Source organism: Trichechus manatus, unplaced genomic scaffold, assembly GCF_000243295.1.
Source record: "Trichechus manatus latirostris isolate Lorelei unplaced genomic scaffold, TriManLat1.0 scaffold00006, whole genome shotgun sequence".
In the NCBI taxonomy this organism is placed as follows: Eukaryota; Metazoa; Chordata; class Mammalia; order Sirenia; family Trichechidae; genus Trichechus; species Trichechus manatus.
Window position 1 is genome coordinate 1,490,586 of NW_004443942.1, and position 20,359 is coordinate 1,510,944.

General features: G+C 38.6%; 1 protein-coding gene across 1 annotated transcript in view; it reads left to right on the forward strand.

Annotated features, from left to right (window-relative positions):
• The first annotated feature begins 483 nt into the window (after positions 1–483).
• IPO7 (importin 7) overlaps positions 484–20,359 on the forward strand; it is a 56,480-nt gene continuing 36,604 nt past the window's right edge. The window contains exons 1-2 of the mRNA XM_004369637.2: positions 484–704; positions 18,498–18,579. Of these exons, the coding sequence (XP_004369694.1) occupies positions 621–704; positions 18,498–18,579 (166 nt within the window). The 5' untranslated portion in view covers positions 484–620. The remainder of the gene's footprint in view (positions 705–18,497; positions 18,580–20,359) is intronic.

A 20,359-nucleotide genomic window follows, 5' to 3' on the forward strand; every position in this document is an offset into this window, starting at 1 on the left:
CGATGATAGTGGGTTTGGTTTTTTGGGTTTAATGTGATAAATATTGGTTTTTTGGGTTTAATGTGATAAATACCTTTCGCAGATAAACCTTATTTAATATTTTTAGTTATTTTCTTAGAATAAAGTCTCAAAAATAGGATTACTGGGTCAAAGATTATAAATATTTTTATGGCATTTAGGAACATCACAAATTGCTTTTCAAAAGATTTCCTTCAATTACACAACCACTAGCAATGAATTACACCACACATTGCATCAAATTCACCTTATGGCCACTAGCATAGGCATATCATTACGTGAATCTTTTAGAATTGATTATTTTAATTTTCTTTCTGTGGCATTTGAGTATTTTTTCTTTTTGAGCAGGCGCTAAAGGGCAAATGCATTGCTTTTGTGGACTACAACTCCCACGGTGCTCTGCGGGCGCGCTGACAGGAAGTGGCCGGAGCATCTCCCGCCTCCTCGCTGAGGCGAAGAGGTTCTATCCGGGGCCTTGGCGCTTCTCTTTCCTTTCGCGCCGGTTGCCGCTGCGGAGCGCGGCGGGTCCATGTGCGCAGTGAGCGGCACTATTACTGGCCCACTAGCGCCCGAGACCCCTGTTTGCCTGAGTCCTCGCAGCGATGGACCCCAACACCATTATCGAGGCCCTGCGGGGCACCATGGACCCTGCGCTGCGTGAGGCCGCGGAGCGCCAGCTCAATGAAGTAAGGACGCCCGGCTGGCGGCGGCGTGCTGGCGGACTGTGGCAGGCCGAACCCTCGGGGCCTGGCCACAGGGGCGGGCAGCGTGGCTGAGGGCCCAACTGGGGGTGGGGGTGGGGAACCGGACAGCGAGTGCCACGCCGGGGCGCCTCAGGCTGCGGCGGTGGCAGCGGCCCAGGCAGCCTTTGCGTCGGAGACTGAGTTGGGCTTTTGGCTGCGGTCGAGGCGTGAGGAGCCGGTTGAGGCGAGGCGGGCGTGACGGGCTGGACACATGGCTGGCTCTGGTGGCCGGCGCCCTCTGGCTCTTTCCCAGCTGGTTCCTCGCTCCCGGGAGGGGGCGAAGCTCGCTGGGAGGTTTTTCAGACGTTTCTGGGAGTAGTCTTGCGCCGGTTCTAGAGGGACTACTGAGAATGCAGAGCTGGTCCATTGGGGGCTGCGCCCGTCAGCCTTGTCACTTCGCTGGACTGATCAGTGTCCTGCCTCTGTGGCACAACTTCCTGCTCTCCAGCTGAGATGCCAGGGAAAGGTTTCAAAGGCAAGCCCGCGCCTCTTTAGCAGAGCAGGGGTAGTTCGGGACATCCGTTTGAGTCTGATCCACTGCTCTTCTATTCTAATAATGCTTCAGTAGGGAGGTAGGGTGAATTACTGGAAAGGATCAGTCGAAGTGCACCCGTCTAGGTATAGCTGCATCACTGATTTGCTGAGTGACCTTGGGCAAGTCGTTTAACCTCGTTTGATTCGGAGTTTTTTCCATTCATAAAATTAGGCCACAGGGTTGCTATGATGGTCAAGTGAGATAACGTTAAGTCTCAGTGCGTTAATACATGTCAAATTCGCTGAGGGTTGATTTCTTTTTTCCCCGTATTTTTTGGGGACTACCCCCTTGGAAAACAACCTTATCCCATGGATATTTTATTGTTCTTTGATTTAATTCTTTGTTTCTAAATTCATGCAATTTTATAAATTATTTTAAAGCCTTCTAAAAGGGCGATTGAAACTTCATATGCTAGTTAATAACTGTATTGTAGTATACTACTGAATCTGTCAGCTTAACTGAGGTTTGGTGTACGATTTCCTTTTTTTTTTTTTTAACTTAAAAAGCAGCCCCACTTTAAAATAGAAATTCAGTTATTTAATGCTCCTCTTAGCTGGTAGGGTAATCATTTTAAAACTTTTTTTGTATTGACTCACTAAAAACAGCAGGAATATTCCTAATTGAACATCTTCAATCTACTGGATATTCCTGCCTGCAAGGAGCATATATTTTAAGACCACCCACAGAACTTAGACAAATTAAGTGTAAAATTATTTAAAAATAAAAAGTTGTATCTATTTAATATGTAAATGAGGCCATTATTATACCGTACAAAGAGTGAAGATTGTATATGTTCAAATTCTTAGGCTGAAAGGCACCTTGGGAGTTTAGATTTCTGTAGGATATAAAATAGTGATTTGAAATGCATTCCTACTTGGAACCATTGTTAAACTATCCAGGGAATTATGGAGCACTTTATGTTTTGATTCATCTTGTGGTTGACGCAGGTTAAGATGAACATTATTTTGCTTATAAAGTATTAATGCAGATATAAACCTAGAGAACTTACAAGTTTAGGCTTAGTGATTTCTACCACTACTTTTTTGATAGTACATTGTTCTGCCTAAATATAATTGTATATAATTTATTGTTTGAAAGAAAAAGTTGGTTCTTTTCCTGCTAATTTGAAATTCATTTATTCCTTAAGCGGGTATTGAGTATCTAGTTATATGTACTCATATCTTGTAGTGGAGACCTGGGGTAAGTATTTCACAAGCTAGTTTTTGGAAGATAAATACAATAGTATCTACTTAGCCATTAAGCTATTGTCAGAGTTTTGGAATATCAGCAACAGTGAACACTCGTTATCTGTCAAACAGAATTTGATATCTGCCCTGTATTTGTGTGATTGTTAGCTATTTGCATTTTACAAATTTCAGTTATTATACCTAGGTTTTTTTTTTTTTTTTTTTAGTTTTGTAAGGTAACTTTTCAATTAGAATATTTAATCTTCCATTTTCATGTACTGCTTCCCCTTCTACCTTCCATTTGAATACTTTTTGCTGTGACTTGAACTGTGGCAGAACCTTGATTTAGGAAACAGATCCCAGATCAGTTTCGAGGAAGCTTGAATACAGTAGGAAAGGGGAAGTAGTAACATTTTATTTCTGGCAGGCTCTTGCCTTGGGGAAGAAGATGGGATGAATGAATCATTCCACAATATATCTCATTCCACTGAAGCTAGTTTTTGGTTCATTTAGTGAAAAGAATAAGATCTTTGACATTTGACTGAATCCCTTTAAGTAATCATTGAGTCTGTAAAAATTGTAAATGTTATTTAAGTATTATAGTACAGATAGTTAAAAAAACAAAAAGTATTCCTCTTGCTTCAGAGCACGTAACTCTTGCATCTACTTGGAACTCTTCTTACTCAGTTATCTCCCCGACTTGTTCTCTTACTTGCTTCACATTCCTGTTCAGATGTTGCCTTATCACTGAGAAGTTCCCTGACTACCACACTCTTTCTTCCCTTAATTTATTTTTCTCTATATCATTGACTTACACACATTTTACTTGTTGTTCTTCCCACTATAATTTTTAAATTTCATAAGGTCATGAATTTTTCTCTTTTGCTTCTGCTCTTTTTTGTTAATGTTAGACTTTATCTGCTAACTTCCTGTTATAACAGATAACAGGATAGGCTGTTGAGCTCTCTTTTACCACCCCTACCTCAAAGATGTTTGGGTATTTATTTTTTTAGTATTATGCATAGATAAAATTAACAAAATTCCATTAGATTGTTAGGGACCACAGTAAGGATTCTATTTTTGGCAGATATTTTCAAGACACAGCTGATTACGGATGATACAGAGGTTGGCTGCTAACCCACCCAGCTAGCAGCTCCTTGGGAGAAAGACCTGGCAACCTGTGTCCGTAAAGATTACAGCCAAGGAAACTCTATGAGGGTAGTTCTACTCTGTCACATGGTGTCACTATGAGTCGGAATCAACTAATCAACTTGAGGATACCCAATAACAGCAACATAACACTGATTGCTCTGTAGTTGTAGTTTATTATGTATTTCATGTCTGATGATTTCTTGTTTGTTTTTTTGGACTCCTGTTATAATTTTGAAACTGAGTGTCACATTCCCAATTCTAAATATAGTATCTTCATGTAGCAAGTTTTGCCTAGGAGATTGGAGAAAAAATTGGAAAAGTACAAGTATTCTTGAAAATACAATTGTAAGCTCCCTAAGCCAGTGGATTTTTTTTTTTTTTTTGTATTAGCTGTGGGGTGTCAGTGAAGTTATTTAACCTCTCAATGCCAGTTTCCTTATGTATAAAAGGAAAATAGTATCTATGCCATTGGGTTCTTATGTAGATTGAGATGATGCATGTATAAAGTTTGGCAACATGTTTGGCATCTAGTAAATCCTCTCTAGATTATTTGAGTTATGACATATGTGCCGGTTGATTAACATACATTGAAGGTGGGATCTGGTTTATTTCCTGCCTCAGTCTCCTAGCTTAGTAGTTGTACATTATAGTGGAAACTGATCGGCACTAATGGAGAATGTTCAAACATGCATATTGTTTAGACACTAAGATCATTAGTAGGTAACATTACCGTAACATGAAAATTGGCTCAATTATAAGAATAGTGCCTGGCACATAATAAACTCTCAGTAAATATTTCTCGAATGAAGAGAGAAATAAGAACTTGAATAATAGTCAGAGATGTTAAGAATATTCTTTCGAATATTTAAAAAAGTTACATTTGTGTTACAACGGTCTGTCACTTCTCATTTAAATACTATGTATTCTTTGGAGTTTAGTTGACTTGTGAATATCTAAAGTAGAATTTTAAAAATAGTTTGTTCTGTGTAGCCATTCTAAAATATGTGACATTTGGTATTCATTCATTCATTAAATAATTAGTGTTATGTTCCAGAGATTATTTGGACTTGGTGTTAAAAGATTGTCCTTTTTTATATCTTACACACATTCAGAAATACGTGAGTTTCTAAGTTTGTAAAATAACACATCTCTGAAGGTTTTGGGCAGATTTATAATAGACAACAATCTTTTCGTGCTCTTCTTATTTTAACTTCCAGGGTTCTTCAGTGGGAACCTTTCTATATCCAAACCTTTACCGATGCTGCTACTCCCCCTGTTAAGGTCTTCTCACCTATAGCTAAATTTTTCCTATCCTTAAGTCTCATCAAGTCCACCAAATGGCATTTCCAGGAAGTTTTTTCCCATATTCCAGCTTACAATGACCTTTCCCTACTCTGACCTTCTGTGGGACAGTGCAAACTCATAACTCATCCTCTTAACACCTGGCTTCTGTCTCCCATACATTTTATTTTAACTGTTTTAATTTTTTTTTTTTTAAACTAGATGATTGCTAACTGTCCCTTCTACTCTGAAAGTTACGTAATTGCTTTTGAATTTGTTTATCTCCAAACCAACCAAACCCATTGCCATCCAGTTGATTCCAACTCATAGCGACCCTGTAGTACAGAGCAGAACTGTCCCATAGGGTTTCCTAGGTTGTAATCTTTTTGGAAGCAGACTGCCGCATCTTTCTCCCATGGAGCGACTAGTGGGTTTGAACCGCCAACCTCTCGGTTAACCATTGTGCCACCAGGGCTCCTTCTGTTTATCTCCAGTGGGATAAAATCTTTAGATCAAGATCTTTAAAAAAAAAACAACGTTGGATTGTTAGCTAAGAGTAGACACTCAACAAATACATGTTTCTCATTTTAAAAATATTTGAGTGCCTATGTGGCAAATAACATCCTTTATGCTGAGGATTCAGCAGTGTAAAAATGGTTTGGAAGCGTCATCTGACCTCGTCTAACTTTAAAAGAGGGAAGGAGAATCAGGATCAGCAGCCCAAGGCTGATTCCTATAAGGCAGAGGTCAGGCATGCCTCCTCTCTCTGCTGTCTTTACCAATTCTGACATCAACCATTCCTCCCACGGCACTCTGCTGGGTTCAGTAAGTCATTGCAATGGCCACACAGAACTCATAGACAATACTCATGATTATGGGGTTTATTAGGGAAGTAACAGGTTACCATTCAGGCTCAGGAACACTCAGGATACAGTTCTTCCATCAGGACAGTCTCTTCCCAGCCATGCCAGAGGCATGCCTCTCTCTGGTCCCTTGGCCTCTGCCCTGCTCAGGCAAGTGTTACAAAGCTCTTTTAGCTCTGCCAGCAAGTGCCCAGAGGCACCCTACTCTACAAGTAAGCCTTACCCAAAGACACTCAGTTTTCTTGCTTTGTGAGCTCGGAAGCCCACCACACCATCTCTGGCCATCACTTCTCTGCCACTGCTTCTTGAGAGCTCTCTGTCTCTTTGTCTCCTGGTTCCAGGAACTTCTCAGTGCAGAGATCCTGGGTCCAAAGGACACGCTCTGCTGTTAGCTCTCCTTCCTTGGTGGTGGTGGGATCCTCTGTCTGCTCTAGAACTGGCTCTCTTTTAAGCCTAGTGGGAGGGCAAAACTGACCAGTCCCCTTGGGTGCGTCACAGTTACCTTATTTGCACAGTCCCACCCAATCACTTGGGTGTGAGTTGCAAGATCATGGCAAAATGGCCACACAGAAGCGATCCGTCGCACCGTAAACAGTGTACACAAGACAGAGTCCTGGGTCTTACGAAGCTTAAATTTATTTATTTATTTTTATTGTGCTTTAGGTGAAAGTTTACAACTCAAGTTAATTTCTCATTCAAAAGTTTGTTCACATATTGTTTTGTGACATTAGTTGCAATCCCAACAATGTGACAGCACACTCCCCCTTTCCACCTGTGTCCATTCGACCAGTTCCTGTCCCTTCCTGTCTTCTCATCCTGCTTTTGGACAGGAACTGCCCATTTGGTCTGTATATTTGATTGAACTAAGAAGCACATTCCTCACGTGTATTATTTTTTGTTTTATAATCCTGTCTTATTGAAGAGCGGGCTTCAGGAATGGTTCCAGTTCTGGATTAACAGAGCGTCTGGGGGCCGTAGTTTCGAGGGTTCCTCCAGTTTCTATCAGACCATATCTGGTCTTTTTGCGTGAATTTGAATTCTGTTCTAATTTTTCTCCTGCTCTGCCTGGGACTCCCTGTTGTGTTCCCTGTCAGGGCAGTCATTGGTGGTAGCTGGGCACCATCTAGTTCTTCCGGTCTCAGGCTGGTGGAGTCTCTAGTTCATTTGGTCCTTTAGTCCTTTGGGCTAGTATTTTCCTTATGTCTTTGGTTTTCTTCATTCTCCTTTGCTCTGAGTGGGATGGGACCAATAGATGTATCTTAGATGGCCACTCACAATGAAGCTTACATTTAAATTGAAGTTTTAAATGTAATGCCAGGAAAAAATAATTTGAAATATTTATTCTGAATAATAGTTCCCAGTTTGGTTCATTTGACAATAAACATCTGTGTGCGAGGCACTGAGGTAAGTGGTTAGAAGATGCAAAGAAGTACACGATCACTGCCTTTCTGGAGCTCTGTAGTAAAACATTTCATTGACTCTCACAATATATATGATGAGGGCTATAATAGAGTTATATGGAAGGCTTGGATGAGGAAACTCTTAAATCTGATTTTGGTTGAGGCAGATATAATCTCAGCATCAATATTCCCTCCTCCTGAGTCCGTGGCTGGTTAGCTTGGCTGCTGACTGAAAGACTGGAGTTTTCGCCCACCCATAGACACCTTGGAAGAAAGGCCTGGCAGTCTACTCCTGAAAAATCAACCACTGAAAACCCTGTGGAGCACAGTTCTACTCTGACATACATGGGGCTGCCATGAGTTGCAATCAGCTCGACCTCAACTGGTTTTTGCCTATACTTGCAGCCAAGAAAAATGCCCTAAGTGAGATTAGGAGGTTTACCTAGGAGCCATTTGAACCCTCAGTTCCTAAGCATAATGTGCTATAAAATGGTTCTATAGGAAGAAATGTTGCTTTCTCAACATGCTTTATGTGAAAAACTAAGTTGACTTAGTTTTGATAAGTTTCTTGGTATTTTGTATTTCTTTTAAACTCATAAACTAGTTAAGTGATTTCTAAGTTATTCACAGATGGTTACTATTACTGCTGTAAATGATATACCTTGTTTATAAATGATTAATTTGATTTCATTTTATTAAACCCAAAACCAAACCAAGCCTGTTGCTGTTGAGTTGATTCCGACTCATAGAGACCCCTACAGGACAGAGTAGAGCTGCCCTGTAGGGTTTCCAAGGAGCGGCTGGTGGATTCAAACTGCCAGCCTTTTGGTTAGCAGCTGTAGCTCTTAAAGGACTTATGGAATGTTTAACTAATGAAATTCATAGGTCTGGAAAAATACAAAATGATGGCATAGTTGTAGGACAATTTGGCATATCTAGAAATTCAGCAAAATATTTATGAACATATAATGTATGTTTTTGGAAGATGAGTGGACTGTAGTCTGAGCAGATAACGTACCTTAACTAGGAATATGCAAAGTATATACTGTTATGAATTTGGGAAAGAGAAACTCCCTGAATACATTCGCTGTAAGACAGGAAGTTATTCAGTGACACAGCATGTTAAGATCTGGAAGAAAGATAATATCCTATTAATATTTGTAAGAAAACAATAATTTTCTTTTTCAGATATAGTAGCTGAATATATAATTCTATTTGTTTCTACTAGTGGTACATTCATGGTGAGTTTAGTTTTAAGTAGGTTTTTTTTCGTCTCCATTAATAATTTATAATTAAGATGCTATTTAAACACCATAGTTGGAAAGCATTTAACTATTACCATTAATGAAAGGCAGGAGGACACAGTGAAGAACTTCAGGGTAGTCCTGACTCTCACTGTGATGATAACCCAATTATACCTTATATTACATATAGGTAAAACAGATATATTTGCCTTTGTCAAATTTTTTTTTAACTTGTAGTTCTTTTTTATTATTACTTTTATTGTGCTTTAAGTGGAAGTTTACAATTCAAGTTGGTCTCTCATACAAAAATTTATACATACATTGTTATGTGACCCTAATTGTTCTCCCTATACTGTGACAGCACACTCCTCTTTTCCACCCTGGATTTCCCATATCCATTCAACCAGCTCCTGACCCTTTCTGCCTTCTGATCTCAACCTCCGAACCTCGGCCCGTTTAGTCTCATGTATCTACTTGAGCTAAGACGCACACTCTTCATGAGTATCATTTTATGTCCTATAATCCAGTCTAATCTTTGAAGAATTGGCCTCAGGAATGTATGTGGGCTGACAGAGTCTGGGGGCCATGTCTTCCAGGGTCCCTCCAATCTCAGTCAAACCATTAAGTCTGGTCTTCTTACTAGAATTTGAGTTCCACAACCCACTTTTCTCCTGCTCTGTCAGGGACTCTCTGTTGTATTCCCTGTCAGGGCAGTCATTGGTGGTAGCCGGGCACCATCTAGTTCTGGTCTCAGGCTGATGCGTGATGTAGTCTCTGGTTTATGTGGCCCTTTCTGTCTCTTGGGCTAATACTTTCCTTGTGTCTTTGGTGTTCTTCATTGTCCTTTACTCCAGGTGGGTTGGGACAAGTTGATGCATCTTAGATGGCGACTCGCTATCTTTTAAGACTCCAGACACGCCACTAACCAAAGTAGAATGCAGAACATTTTCTTAATGAACTTTGTTATGTCAGTTGACCTAGATGTCCCCTGAAACTGTGGTCCCCAGACCCCTGACCCTGCTACACTGTCCCTCGAAGTGTTTGGTTGTATTCAGGAAACTTCTTAGCTTTGGTTTAGTCCAGTTGTGCTGACTTCCCCTGAGGTGTGTGCGCTGTCCTTCCCTTCACCTAAGATTATTCTTGTCTGCTATCTAGTTAGTGAATACCCCTCTCCCTCCCTCCCCACCCTCCTAACCAGCAAAGTTTGTTTTTTTCTGTGTTTAAGCTTTTTCTTGAGTTGTTATAATAGTGATCTTATGCAGTATTTGTCCTTTTGCGATTGGCCTTTGTCAAAATTTTTTAGTAAAAAAGGTAAAGTTAGAAGTTCCTTGGCTCTTGAAGTTATCTGGTTGTATTTATTTTATGTAAAATCTGATCTTACAGGGCCCTTGAGCCTCCTCTGTCTCTTACAAATGGTATATTTGCAAATTGAGGGTCTTTTTGGTTGCACTTCAGTGAAGAGAAATAATGAAAAGTTACTGTATTAAAGAGTAAATTTTAAGAGATGCTGACATTAGGTGCTTACATTGGAAAATGTGGGTCCAGAGGAAAACTGATTTGGGAGAAAACACACCTAAGGTTTAAGTTTGTTTTGAAGAGTTGGTAAACATCAAGGAGGAAATGTTTAGCAGGTAGTTGGTAACGTGGAACTGAAGTTTAGGAGAGAAAACAGCAATGGAAAGGTGATTTTCTTCACTTGATTATAGAGGGAGTGTGATCCAGAGGTGTGGGGCAAATTGAGGGCTAAACTTAGGGGCATGCCCATTTGGGACTTTGAGAAACCTAGGAAAAAGGAGAGTGGAGAATTTTGCATAAAAGTAGGAGAGAAGCCAAGAAAAGAAAGTTTCAATTAAGAACGTTGGTTGTGGGTGATTTAGCTTTTTTTTACCTGAATTTTATAAATTTCCTACCATTGAGCTTGAATTTTTTTGCAATAAGTCAAGCAGTATTAGAAAAAGGCTGGAGTGTTGGCATTTCTGAATGGGAGATCTTAGGCGAATAAAGACTTTTTGGGACAAAAAAAGCCTTTAAAATGTTGATAACCTTGGGAAATGCATTTTCTGATTATAGAGTTAATGAGTGGAATGCTAGTAAGGGGTTGGGGAATAAGATTTTAGGTTAAAAGGGTAGCAGGGTCGAGGGAAATTTGTTTATGTAGGTGCTTTTTTTTTTTTTATCTCTTTTGTAAAAGTTAGACTTATTTTGAGGAGTGGGTTAGCAGTGGGGAAGAAGCCTGTGGAGGGAAGGTTTTCAGGCCTTTACTCTTTATTGTAGTAATAGTTTTCTATTCGTGTTTTATAGTCATTTATCCTTGAATTACTTCCTTCATACTGCTTTAAGACCTCATCTTCCTTTAGTATAAATCTAATCATGTAAAAGCTTTCCAAAAAGTCTACACTTAATGGACACACTCACCTCTCTTCACTTTTGCCCTTCACTTTTCATTCTCTTTAACATAATACATATTTTTCCTTTTTTCTCCATCTCTTTAGGTTCTGACTTTTAAATTTTACATGTTAACCCAATTTGAATTAATCTCCTAACCTACTTTATAGTGATTTTTTTAATCTTTGTAGTGCCTGTGCCAGAAGTCCTGTTGGTGCAGTGGTTAAGCACTTGGCTACTAACTGAAAGGTGGGCAGTTTGAACCCAGCAGCTACTCCACAGGAGAAAGATGTGGCAGTCTGCTTCTGTAAAGATTATAGCCTTGGAAACCCTATGGAGCAGTTCCAGTCTGTCCTGTAGGGTCACTATGAGTCGGAATCGACTCGACAGCAATAGGTTATAGTGTCTGCAAGTACTAGTAAGTGGAATGAAATGAAAAGTGGAGATCAGGTTGGCATTGTTGAAGAATTTTGAGGGGATGGATTAAGGGTGAATGGTACAATTATCTGGGTTGATGACAGATAATGAGAAGTTAAGAATTTGTCTAGAAAAGTGATTTTGTGTTATGGTTAGCAGCTTTTAAACTTGAGTATTATGAGTTTTAGTTTTAGCCCTGCTTAACGATGTTGAATGATCCCTCTGTTGCTTCAGTTTTCCGACTGTTGGAAGCCAGGAGATCGAAGAGGAGACTGGGCCTGTAATTAGTGCCAGCATCCAGAAGTTATATTTGTACTTTCATTCATATAAAAGATCTATTGTAATGTTTTCTGAGGTTATATCACTGTTTGCCAAACTATTGAGAATAATACCATAATTACCCAAATTTTGGAGTCTTGGTGTGATAAAGATTTATGCTAGTGATATTTTTAAGTTTATCATAAAAATACAGAAGATAATATGTGATAATTTATTATAACCAAGAATGCTGGAAGGGTGTTAGTGATCACCTAATATTTGAACCTTTTTTCCTAATTTGAAGAGTTAATATATCTTTTATTTAATCTGTGTTTTATAATTATATAGATATGTGATCCTTTTTTAAATTTTAATCAACTTTATTGAGGTAAAATTTGCATATTATAAAATTAATCAGTTTTAAGTGAAAATCAATGATTTTTAGTAAATTTATCAAGTTGTACAGCCATCAGCACAGTGCAGATTTGGAACATTTCCATCACCTTGATAAGATCCCTTATGCCAATTCACAGTTAATCCCTGTTCCAGCCCCCAACTTCAGGCAACCACTAATCTACTTTCTGTCTCAATTTTCTTGACAATCTGATGTTCAGTATTTAGTATTATTTTAAGTCCATTTGTTAACTTCTTTGGGAGACTACAAGACTTTCTTCTTTAGGGATTTCAGCTGGGTGGAAGATTTGTATGGAGCCAGGTGAGTAGATGTCCCAGGTTAAGTTTATTCATACTATTCCCACTAACAGAAATATCCTTTCTTCTTCACTCTTAGCCTAGCTCAGCTGTCTGAAAGTAACACTGTTGTCCTCCATTGTACTTGCTTTGTTTATACTTGTGTGTATTTTAAGGCAGTGAAAGTAACCTTAAGTAATTAATAAAATAAAATTTTATTTTCATAGTTCAGTTTAGCTGATTTTTTAAGTAATGACTTTATTGAGATATATAATTTACATGCCATGTAACTCATTCATTTGACATATACAATGCAGCGATTTTTAGTATATTCACAAGAGTTGTCCAACCATCACCACAGTCAGTTTCAGAACATTTTTATCACCTCATAAAGATATCCAGTACCCATTAGCAGTCCCTCCCCATTTCCCTTCAAACTCCCCAACCCTAGGCAACCACCAGTCTGCTTTTTGTGTATATAGATTTGGCTATTCTAAACATTTCATATAAATGGAATCATGTAATATGTACTCTTTTGTGACCGGCTTCTTCTACTTAGCATGATGTTTTCAAAGTTCATCCATGTTATAGCATGTTATCAATACTTCATTTCTTTTTAATGCCAAATAATACTTTATTGCATAAATATAGCACATTTTACTTATCCATTTATCAGTTGATGGACACGTGGATTGTTTCCATTTGGCTGTTGTGAATAATGCTGCTGTGAACATTTGGGTAAAAATAATTTTGTTGATTTTTTTTTTTTTTAAAATTGAGGAATAACTTACATACAGTACAGAGCTCAAATTATAAGTGTACAGCTCAGTGAATTGTTACCCAAATCAGGATATACGTATAACATTTCCATTGGCCTAGAAAGATCCTTTGAGAGAGTCTTCTTAGTCAGTACCCCACCCCCTGCAGGTTACCATTGTTCTGACTTCTTTTACTGTATAGATTTACCTGTCCTTGAACTTCATGTCAATAAAATCACATGGTATATACCGAAGAAGTCTGGCTTCTTTATATTTCATTATGTTTTTGAGCTCTATGTTGTTCGATTCTATAGGCTAGTTTTATTTATTATTTTTTAAATTGCTGTGTAGTATTTCATTGTATCACAGTTTGTTTATCCATTCACTTGTTGATGGACAAGTATTAAATGTGACATAAGCACTCATTTCTCTTGGATATATATCTAAGGTGCAATTGCCATGGAAGAAAGGCCTGGCGATCTGTTTCCGTAAAGATTATGCCAAGAAAACCCTGTGGGGCAGTTCTCCTCTGTCAACATGGGATCGTTATGAGTCGGAATTAACTAGACAGCAGTGGGTTTGGTTTTGTTTTCTAAGGTAGGTGAATGTTAGAAACTGCCAATTTTCCAAAGTAGTTATATCATTTTATACACTTAACCAGCACTGTATGCGAATGCCATTTACTTCACATCCTTACCAGAACTTTGGTGTATTGCAGGTATTTCAGAGCAGGGATTTCTTTTGTTCACTAATACTAATCCTGTTATAATTTGCATGTACATATTCTTTGCTCATTTTTCTTTTGGTGTGATTAACTTTTTGTCATACGTTGGAGATATTTTCTATCCTTTTTCTTTTAACTTTGTTTATACTGATTTGGGAGCCCTGGTGGCACAGTGGTTAAGAGTTCAGCTGCTAACCAAAAAGCCAGCAGTTTGAATCCACCATCCATGCCTTGGAAACCCTACGGGTCAGTTCTGCTCTGTCCTGTAGGGTCACTGTGAGTCTGAATTGACTCGATGGCAACAGGTTTGGAGCCTTGGTAGTGCGGTGGTTAAGAGTAAGAGATTGGCTGCTAACCAAAAGGTCAGTCCAGTTCGAATCCACCAACCGCTCCTTCGAAACCCTAAGGGGCAGCTCTACCCTGCCCTGTAGGGTTGCTATGAGTCGGAATCAACTTGATGACAACAGGTTTTTTTTTTTTTTTGGTATAATAAATGTTTTAATTTTTTGTCTACTTGGTTCTGACACTATTTAATGGCTTTCAGCCTTTAGTGTCATGCTTAGGGCTTTCTCCCCCGAGATGTTAAAAAATATTTACTTGTTTTTTCTTCAAATACTCTTGTGGTTTTATTTTTCATATTTGAATCTTAAGAAGTTAGAAGTTGATAGATTTAAGTTCCTTTGTTCATGTAACATGGAGTACCTGTTGTGCCATGGGAAGACACAGTGAAGGGCATCGTATGTTTGCTTTTAACTCATACAGAGGTAGCTGTGAATATGTCCAGCCAACAAAAGCAGTAGTGGTTGGGGTTTTTGTTATTTTAACATGACTGTTAAATATAAACGAATAACTTCATATAGGATTGCAATCACAGAGAGTAATCTGTTCCAACTCAGAAGGAAAAACTGCAGTGTTGGGACCTCAAGAGAATGTTGTATATACAAAACCCCATATGCTGTATTTTATGTGTGATTTCAGGAACTGAAGGGTAATTTGGTTATATTCCATTTATGCCAAAGTGACTTTATAGCATACCCTCCGAGAAAGATGAGATTCTACTGCATACGGATATATAAAGAACTTAAAACCTTTGTTAGGTCGTGATATTTGCTAAAATGTTTTCCATATGTTATTTGTTCCTTGCAACCATCCTCTGAAGTAGATTTTGTTAATACTGATTTTGTCATTGGGATTTATATTTGCTAAATCAACTTGGGCAAGGGTTAACAAGCTAGGAAGTAGCATAACCTAGGTTTGCAAAACTAGGACGATCTAGGTCCAACAGTCCATTCCAGGAGTTCACAATTTGATATATCTTATCCAGGAAATAAGATGGAGACTGTAACATAAATGACCTGAAAAGTGCCATAGTAGTATGGCTATAGTGTCCTTTGTGGGCTCATCTGTCTATTCCTTAAATATAAATACCCTTTCTCACTCTACACCTCCCCCTGTTTGATCATACCTGCTTCCAAGGCTTCATTTGTTGGTTCTTTAAAATGTTTGTTCAGTAAAATTGAACAGTTGAGAAACTGTGTACATTTAGTCTCTACTCTCAGTGGAGCTTAATAAAGTCTAGTGGGAGAGGGAGACATAAAACCAGTCTACAAATAATATAACTACATATGTGTGATAAGTGTTTATGAAGAAAAAGAGTGAGTATTATAACAGTAATAAGAAGCCCTACTTTAGCTTTAGTGATCAGACAGTAAAGGCTTCTCTAAGGTTATAATGTTTAAACTGAGACCCAAAGAATGCAAAATGGTCAACTAGTTTAGTATGGTGGAGCATGTGAGAGATGAATGTTGTAGGCAAAAAGTCACAGCATGTGCAAAGACTCTGAATGGTGTGCTATGTTTCTTTCTTGTTGAAAGAACCTAAATAAGATTGGTAAGGTATAGAGCAGGAGGTGAGAAAGTATCTTAAAATGAGACCAAAGAAATAAGTAGGGGCAAGATTATATAGGCTTTGAGAAGGAGTTGGGATTTTATTGTAAGCTCAGTAGAAAGGTGGTAACAGATTTGTTTAAGAAGATTGGTTTATAATTTTAAAGGATTGTTGGCTGCTAAGTGGAGAATGCTTGGTGGGACAAATTGTTTGATTAAGAGGGGTGATTGTGACTTGGACTTCGGTGGTATTAATGGGAATGGAGAAAGTGAATGTATTAAATAAAACATTTTGGATAGAGAATTGACAGGACTTGCTATAATGAATTGGGGGATGAAGAGGGGGAAGTATTAAAGATGACATGCATATTTCTGATAGGAACACTGAAGATAGTGATGGGGGAGGTGATACAGGGGAGTAGACTAACAGGTTTTAGGGGAAAAGATGTTTTGAACATAACAGTGTAAGTTTAAGAAGCCTGTACAATAGTGAAGTAGGGATGTTAGATAGGCAGGTCTGTTAATAATGGTCCGGACTTGAAATATGCGTTTAATATATTTAAAGACATGGGACTGATTGAGATCAGCTGGGGAGTGGGAAAGAAAAGGTGGCCTATGACTGAGTCCTGGTAAATTCTGACATTCATAGAGTAAACAGAGGATGAGGAACCAATAAAGGAGCCTGAGCATGAGAAACTCATTGCAGTCCAGTAGATTCCGACTCTGTGACCCTATAGGAGAGTAGAACTGCCCCATAGGGCTTTCAGGGCTGTAAATCTTTACAAAAGTAGACTGCCACATCTTTCTCCAGTGGGGCAGCTGGTAGACTCGAACTGCTGACCTCTTGGTTAGCAGCTGAGTACTTAACCACTGCACCACCAGGGCTCCTTCTGAGAAGGAGGGAGACCAGGAAAAGTGGTATACTGAATGCTCTAGATGTAAGCATTTTTCAAGGAGGCGATAGATAGTGGTAAACTCTTCATGCCAATGAGATGATCTCATTTGAGTACTGGAAGAGGTGAGTACTTGCTCCCCCTTTTCTATTCAGTTCTCAAGTTTAGGCATTACTTCTTCTAGGATGCTTTTCCTGACACATTCTCTCAAGTCTGGGTTAGGAGATTGTCTTTTTGATTCTTCAATAAAAAAAACAAAACAAAAAAACAACTCATTGCCCTCAAGTCGATTCTGACTCATAGTGACCCTATAGGACAGGGTAGAACTGCCCTATATGGTTTCCAGGGAGCGCCTGGTGGGTTTGAACTGCCGATCTTTTGGTTAGCAGCCATAGCTCTTAACCACTACACCACTAGGGTTTCCGATTCTTCAGTAATGCTCTCTGTTTCTTCCATTATGCAGTGCAATTACCTATTTGATTATCTTGTATTCTTTCACTAAAACTAAGTTTCTGTGAGATCATGGACCCTGGTTGTCTTGTTCAGCACTCTGTTCTCAGGTTCTTAGTACCTTGAACAAAGAACTACTAAATAAATATTTTTGGAGTGAATAAAGTATTACTTTAGGTTCTATTGTGGAAGAAATTTTCGTCTCCACAGGGAAATTTTTCTGCTTGTAAGAATGCGTTTTTAGAATGTTTGGAAAAATGTCAGTAAAAAGGAAACAAAAATAAAAACCACAGTATTATTCATGTGCAGAAAAATACTAAAACTTGGGATGGAAGGAGACTATGTTATATAGTAGTGGTTATATCGGGAAGGGGAAATACATCTGGGAAAACATACAAGAAGAGATTTAACTTGACTGTTTCAGATCTTTTAAAAAATTAGAAGAAGCAAATATAAATTTTGGAATCTTTGTGTAACTTCTTTTGTACTGTTGATGAATACAATCTAGGTACATGGTATAAAATTTAGAGAGTAGAAAATGTGTAAAGAATAAAACAAAAAAAAAAACTCCACTGCTGTCGAGTCATTCCAACTCATAGTGACCTTATAGAACAGAGTAGAACTGCCCCCGTAGGGTTTCCAAGGGTGTAAAACTTTATGGAAGCAGACTGCCACATGTTTCTCCTGCGGAGTGACTGGTGGGTTCTAACCGGCAACCTTTCCATTAGCCACCAAGCGCTGTAACTACTACACCACCAGGGCACCTGTGTAAATAATAGGTCTTAATAATTCCACAGCCCCAGAAATAATTACTGTTAGCATTTTGGGTGTATTATTTCTCTTTTTTTTCTGTATACATTGCATTGCATACGCCTATAAATGTGTTTATTAAATTGTGATCATATAGTTTGTATCCTGCTTTTATTGTATGTTTAAAGCTATTGATGTTTAACCTTTCTATTGAAATAACAACATGCATACAGAAAAGTGATCATAAGGGTATAATCCGTTGTCATCGAGTTGATTCTGACTCATAGTGACCCTGTAGGACAGTAGAACTGCTCCATAGGGTTTCCAAGGTTCCAATCTTTTTGGAAGCATACTGCCACATCTTTCTCTTGTGGAGTGTTTAACCACTGGGCCACCAGAGCGCCTTCATAAGGGTATATACTGTATTAATTTTTACAAATTGAACACACCTGTGTAAAACATTAACATCTTGGAAACCACTCCCCAAAGCTATTGATTTTTGTGATTTAGTGTCTCTTGCCAGTTAACCAAACGTCTCTATGGAGAAATTACTTCTAAATTGGGGAAATAGGTATCACAACAGGATATTGTTTTTTACCTGCTGCCATAGTGTAGGTTAAGAATATTAGCTGGGATGAATGCAAAGTGCAGCAGTATACAGGCAAATGCAAAATGTTTTAGTAGTTAGATTATTAAATTAGTTTGAGTTTTACGTAGGGAAGTGATGGCAAATAGGATTGGGAACAACTTGTGGATTGCCTTTTGTGCCAGCCAAGCAGTGGAAGAGTATTGAAGTTCCTTGGATCTGATACTTTAAAGTGTGTTTCTTTGCAGATACTTAAAGTGTATTTCTTTGTTTATAGGCACACAAGTCTCTGAATTTTGTGTCAACACTGCTTCAGATTACTATGTCGGAACAACTGGAATTACCTGTGAGACAGGCAGGCAAGTTTCCTGACTTATTTTCTTGAGTGTTTGTAAATATATTGTTTAAAAGGTTCATAGTTGTATAACAGAAGTATCTTTAGTTGACCTTTAGCGATTTACTTCCCTGAGAATTGGTTTGCCCTCAAGTATTCACTACAAAGAACAAAATTAAAAGAACCTGAAAAGAGAAATTGTGGAGTTTATCGAAAGATGTTTATATGTATTCTCAGTTTCTTTCCCTGATGGGTGATTCTAAGACATAAACCTCTTTGTTTATAGTTACATTTTTTTGCTTTTACAGGCAGTCCCTGAGTTTACAGGCAGTTCCTTCTTTTACATTTCTTTTTAAAAAAAAAAAATTTTTTTTTTTTTTGCTCACTTCATATGGTATAGTAACCATTTCTCTTTTCTTTACAGTCTTAGTCTTCATATTTTAATAGCTAAATAATTTTCTGAAATATACCACATGCAGTGAACTGTTTCTCGATTGTTAGAAACATAATTTAAGCTCAGTTATTTTTTCTTTTCCCCATAATTATATTCCTAGAGCCTAAAATATTGCCTGACACACTGTAGGTACTCAGTAAACAAATGGATGAATGTAAGTTGTTTATCTTTTTTTTTTAAGGGCAGTATTAGCAGCACCGTAATGGAACATTTTTCATGACTACGTAATTTAGTAATTTCACTGGACCATGTTCAGCAATAAATCTATTTTTTAAAAATTTCTAATGTAATACAAAAGGGTTGCTTCAATTATTTTAACTGTCATTTCTCTTACTAGTGACGTTGACATCTTTCCATTTGGCTATCTTTTAGATAAGAATCTTTGCCTTTAAATCCCAGATTTTTACTAAGAAGTTGAAAGCTTTAGGTGTTTAGAAGGGATCTTAACATATTCTAGAAATTTGATTATGTGTGTTAGAAAAATTAAGTTATACTAGAATATTGTTTATCAGTATGTATAAACACCAGAAGCATCCAAACTATGGAATTCGTCAAATTTATAAAAATACAATCATTAATTATAAATTTGTATACTTGTAATAATTGAATCCACCACCTGTCTGTCAGTTTTGTCATACTGTGGTGACTTGTGTGTTGCTTTGATGTTGGAAGCTCTGCCAGTGGTATTTTCAAATACTAGAAGGGTCACCCACTGTGGACAGGTTTCAGCAAAACTTCCAGACTAAGACAGACTAGCAAGAAGGGCCTGGCGATCTACTTTCAAAAATTAGCCAGTGGGAGGCGGGGCCAGGATGATGGAGTAGTCAGATGCTTCCGGTGGACCCTCTTACAACAAAGACCTGAAAAAACAAGTGAATCAATTATATATGACAGTCTAGAAGCCCTGAACATCAAAGGCAAAGTTGGGGAACTGGACTGAGTGGCAGGGGGAGGGAGAGATGGTTTAGAAGCAGCGAGGAGTTGCCAGACCTGACCCGGTGCGAGCCTGAGCCTTCAGGCCTGATCAGCTCATGGGTGAGTGGTGAGGCAGGCAAGCAGCGGTGCTCGGGAGGTGTATTCCTCACCGGGACAGACCTAGCTGCAGAGAGTCTACTTGGCCATGCAAAACCAGTGAGAAGCAGCCCTAGATTGGCTAAAGATAAGTACTTGTGTACGGCCTACTGTGCAGCTCAAAAACACCCCCCCTTAGGGAAAAATGTCTCTCCCATTTACCTCCCCGCTCCGGAATGGGTCCCCAACCGGCTTCAGTAATTGCTGAGTCCCCTGGGCCGGAGGTAGGATCCGTCACATGCCCTGAGCCATTCTCCCTGCATTGGAGAGTGAACAAATT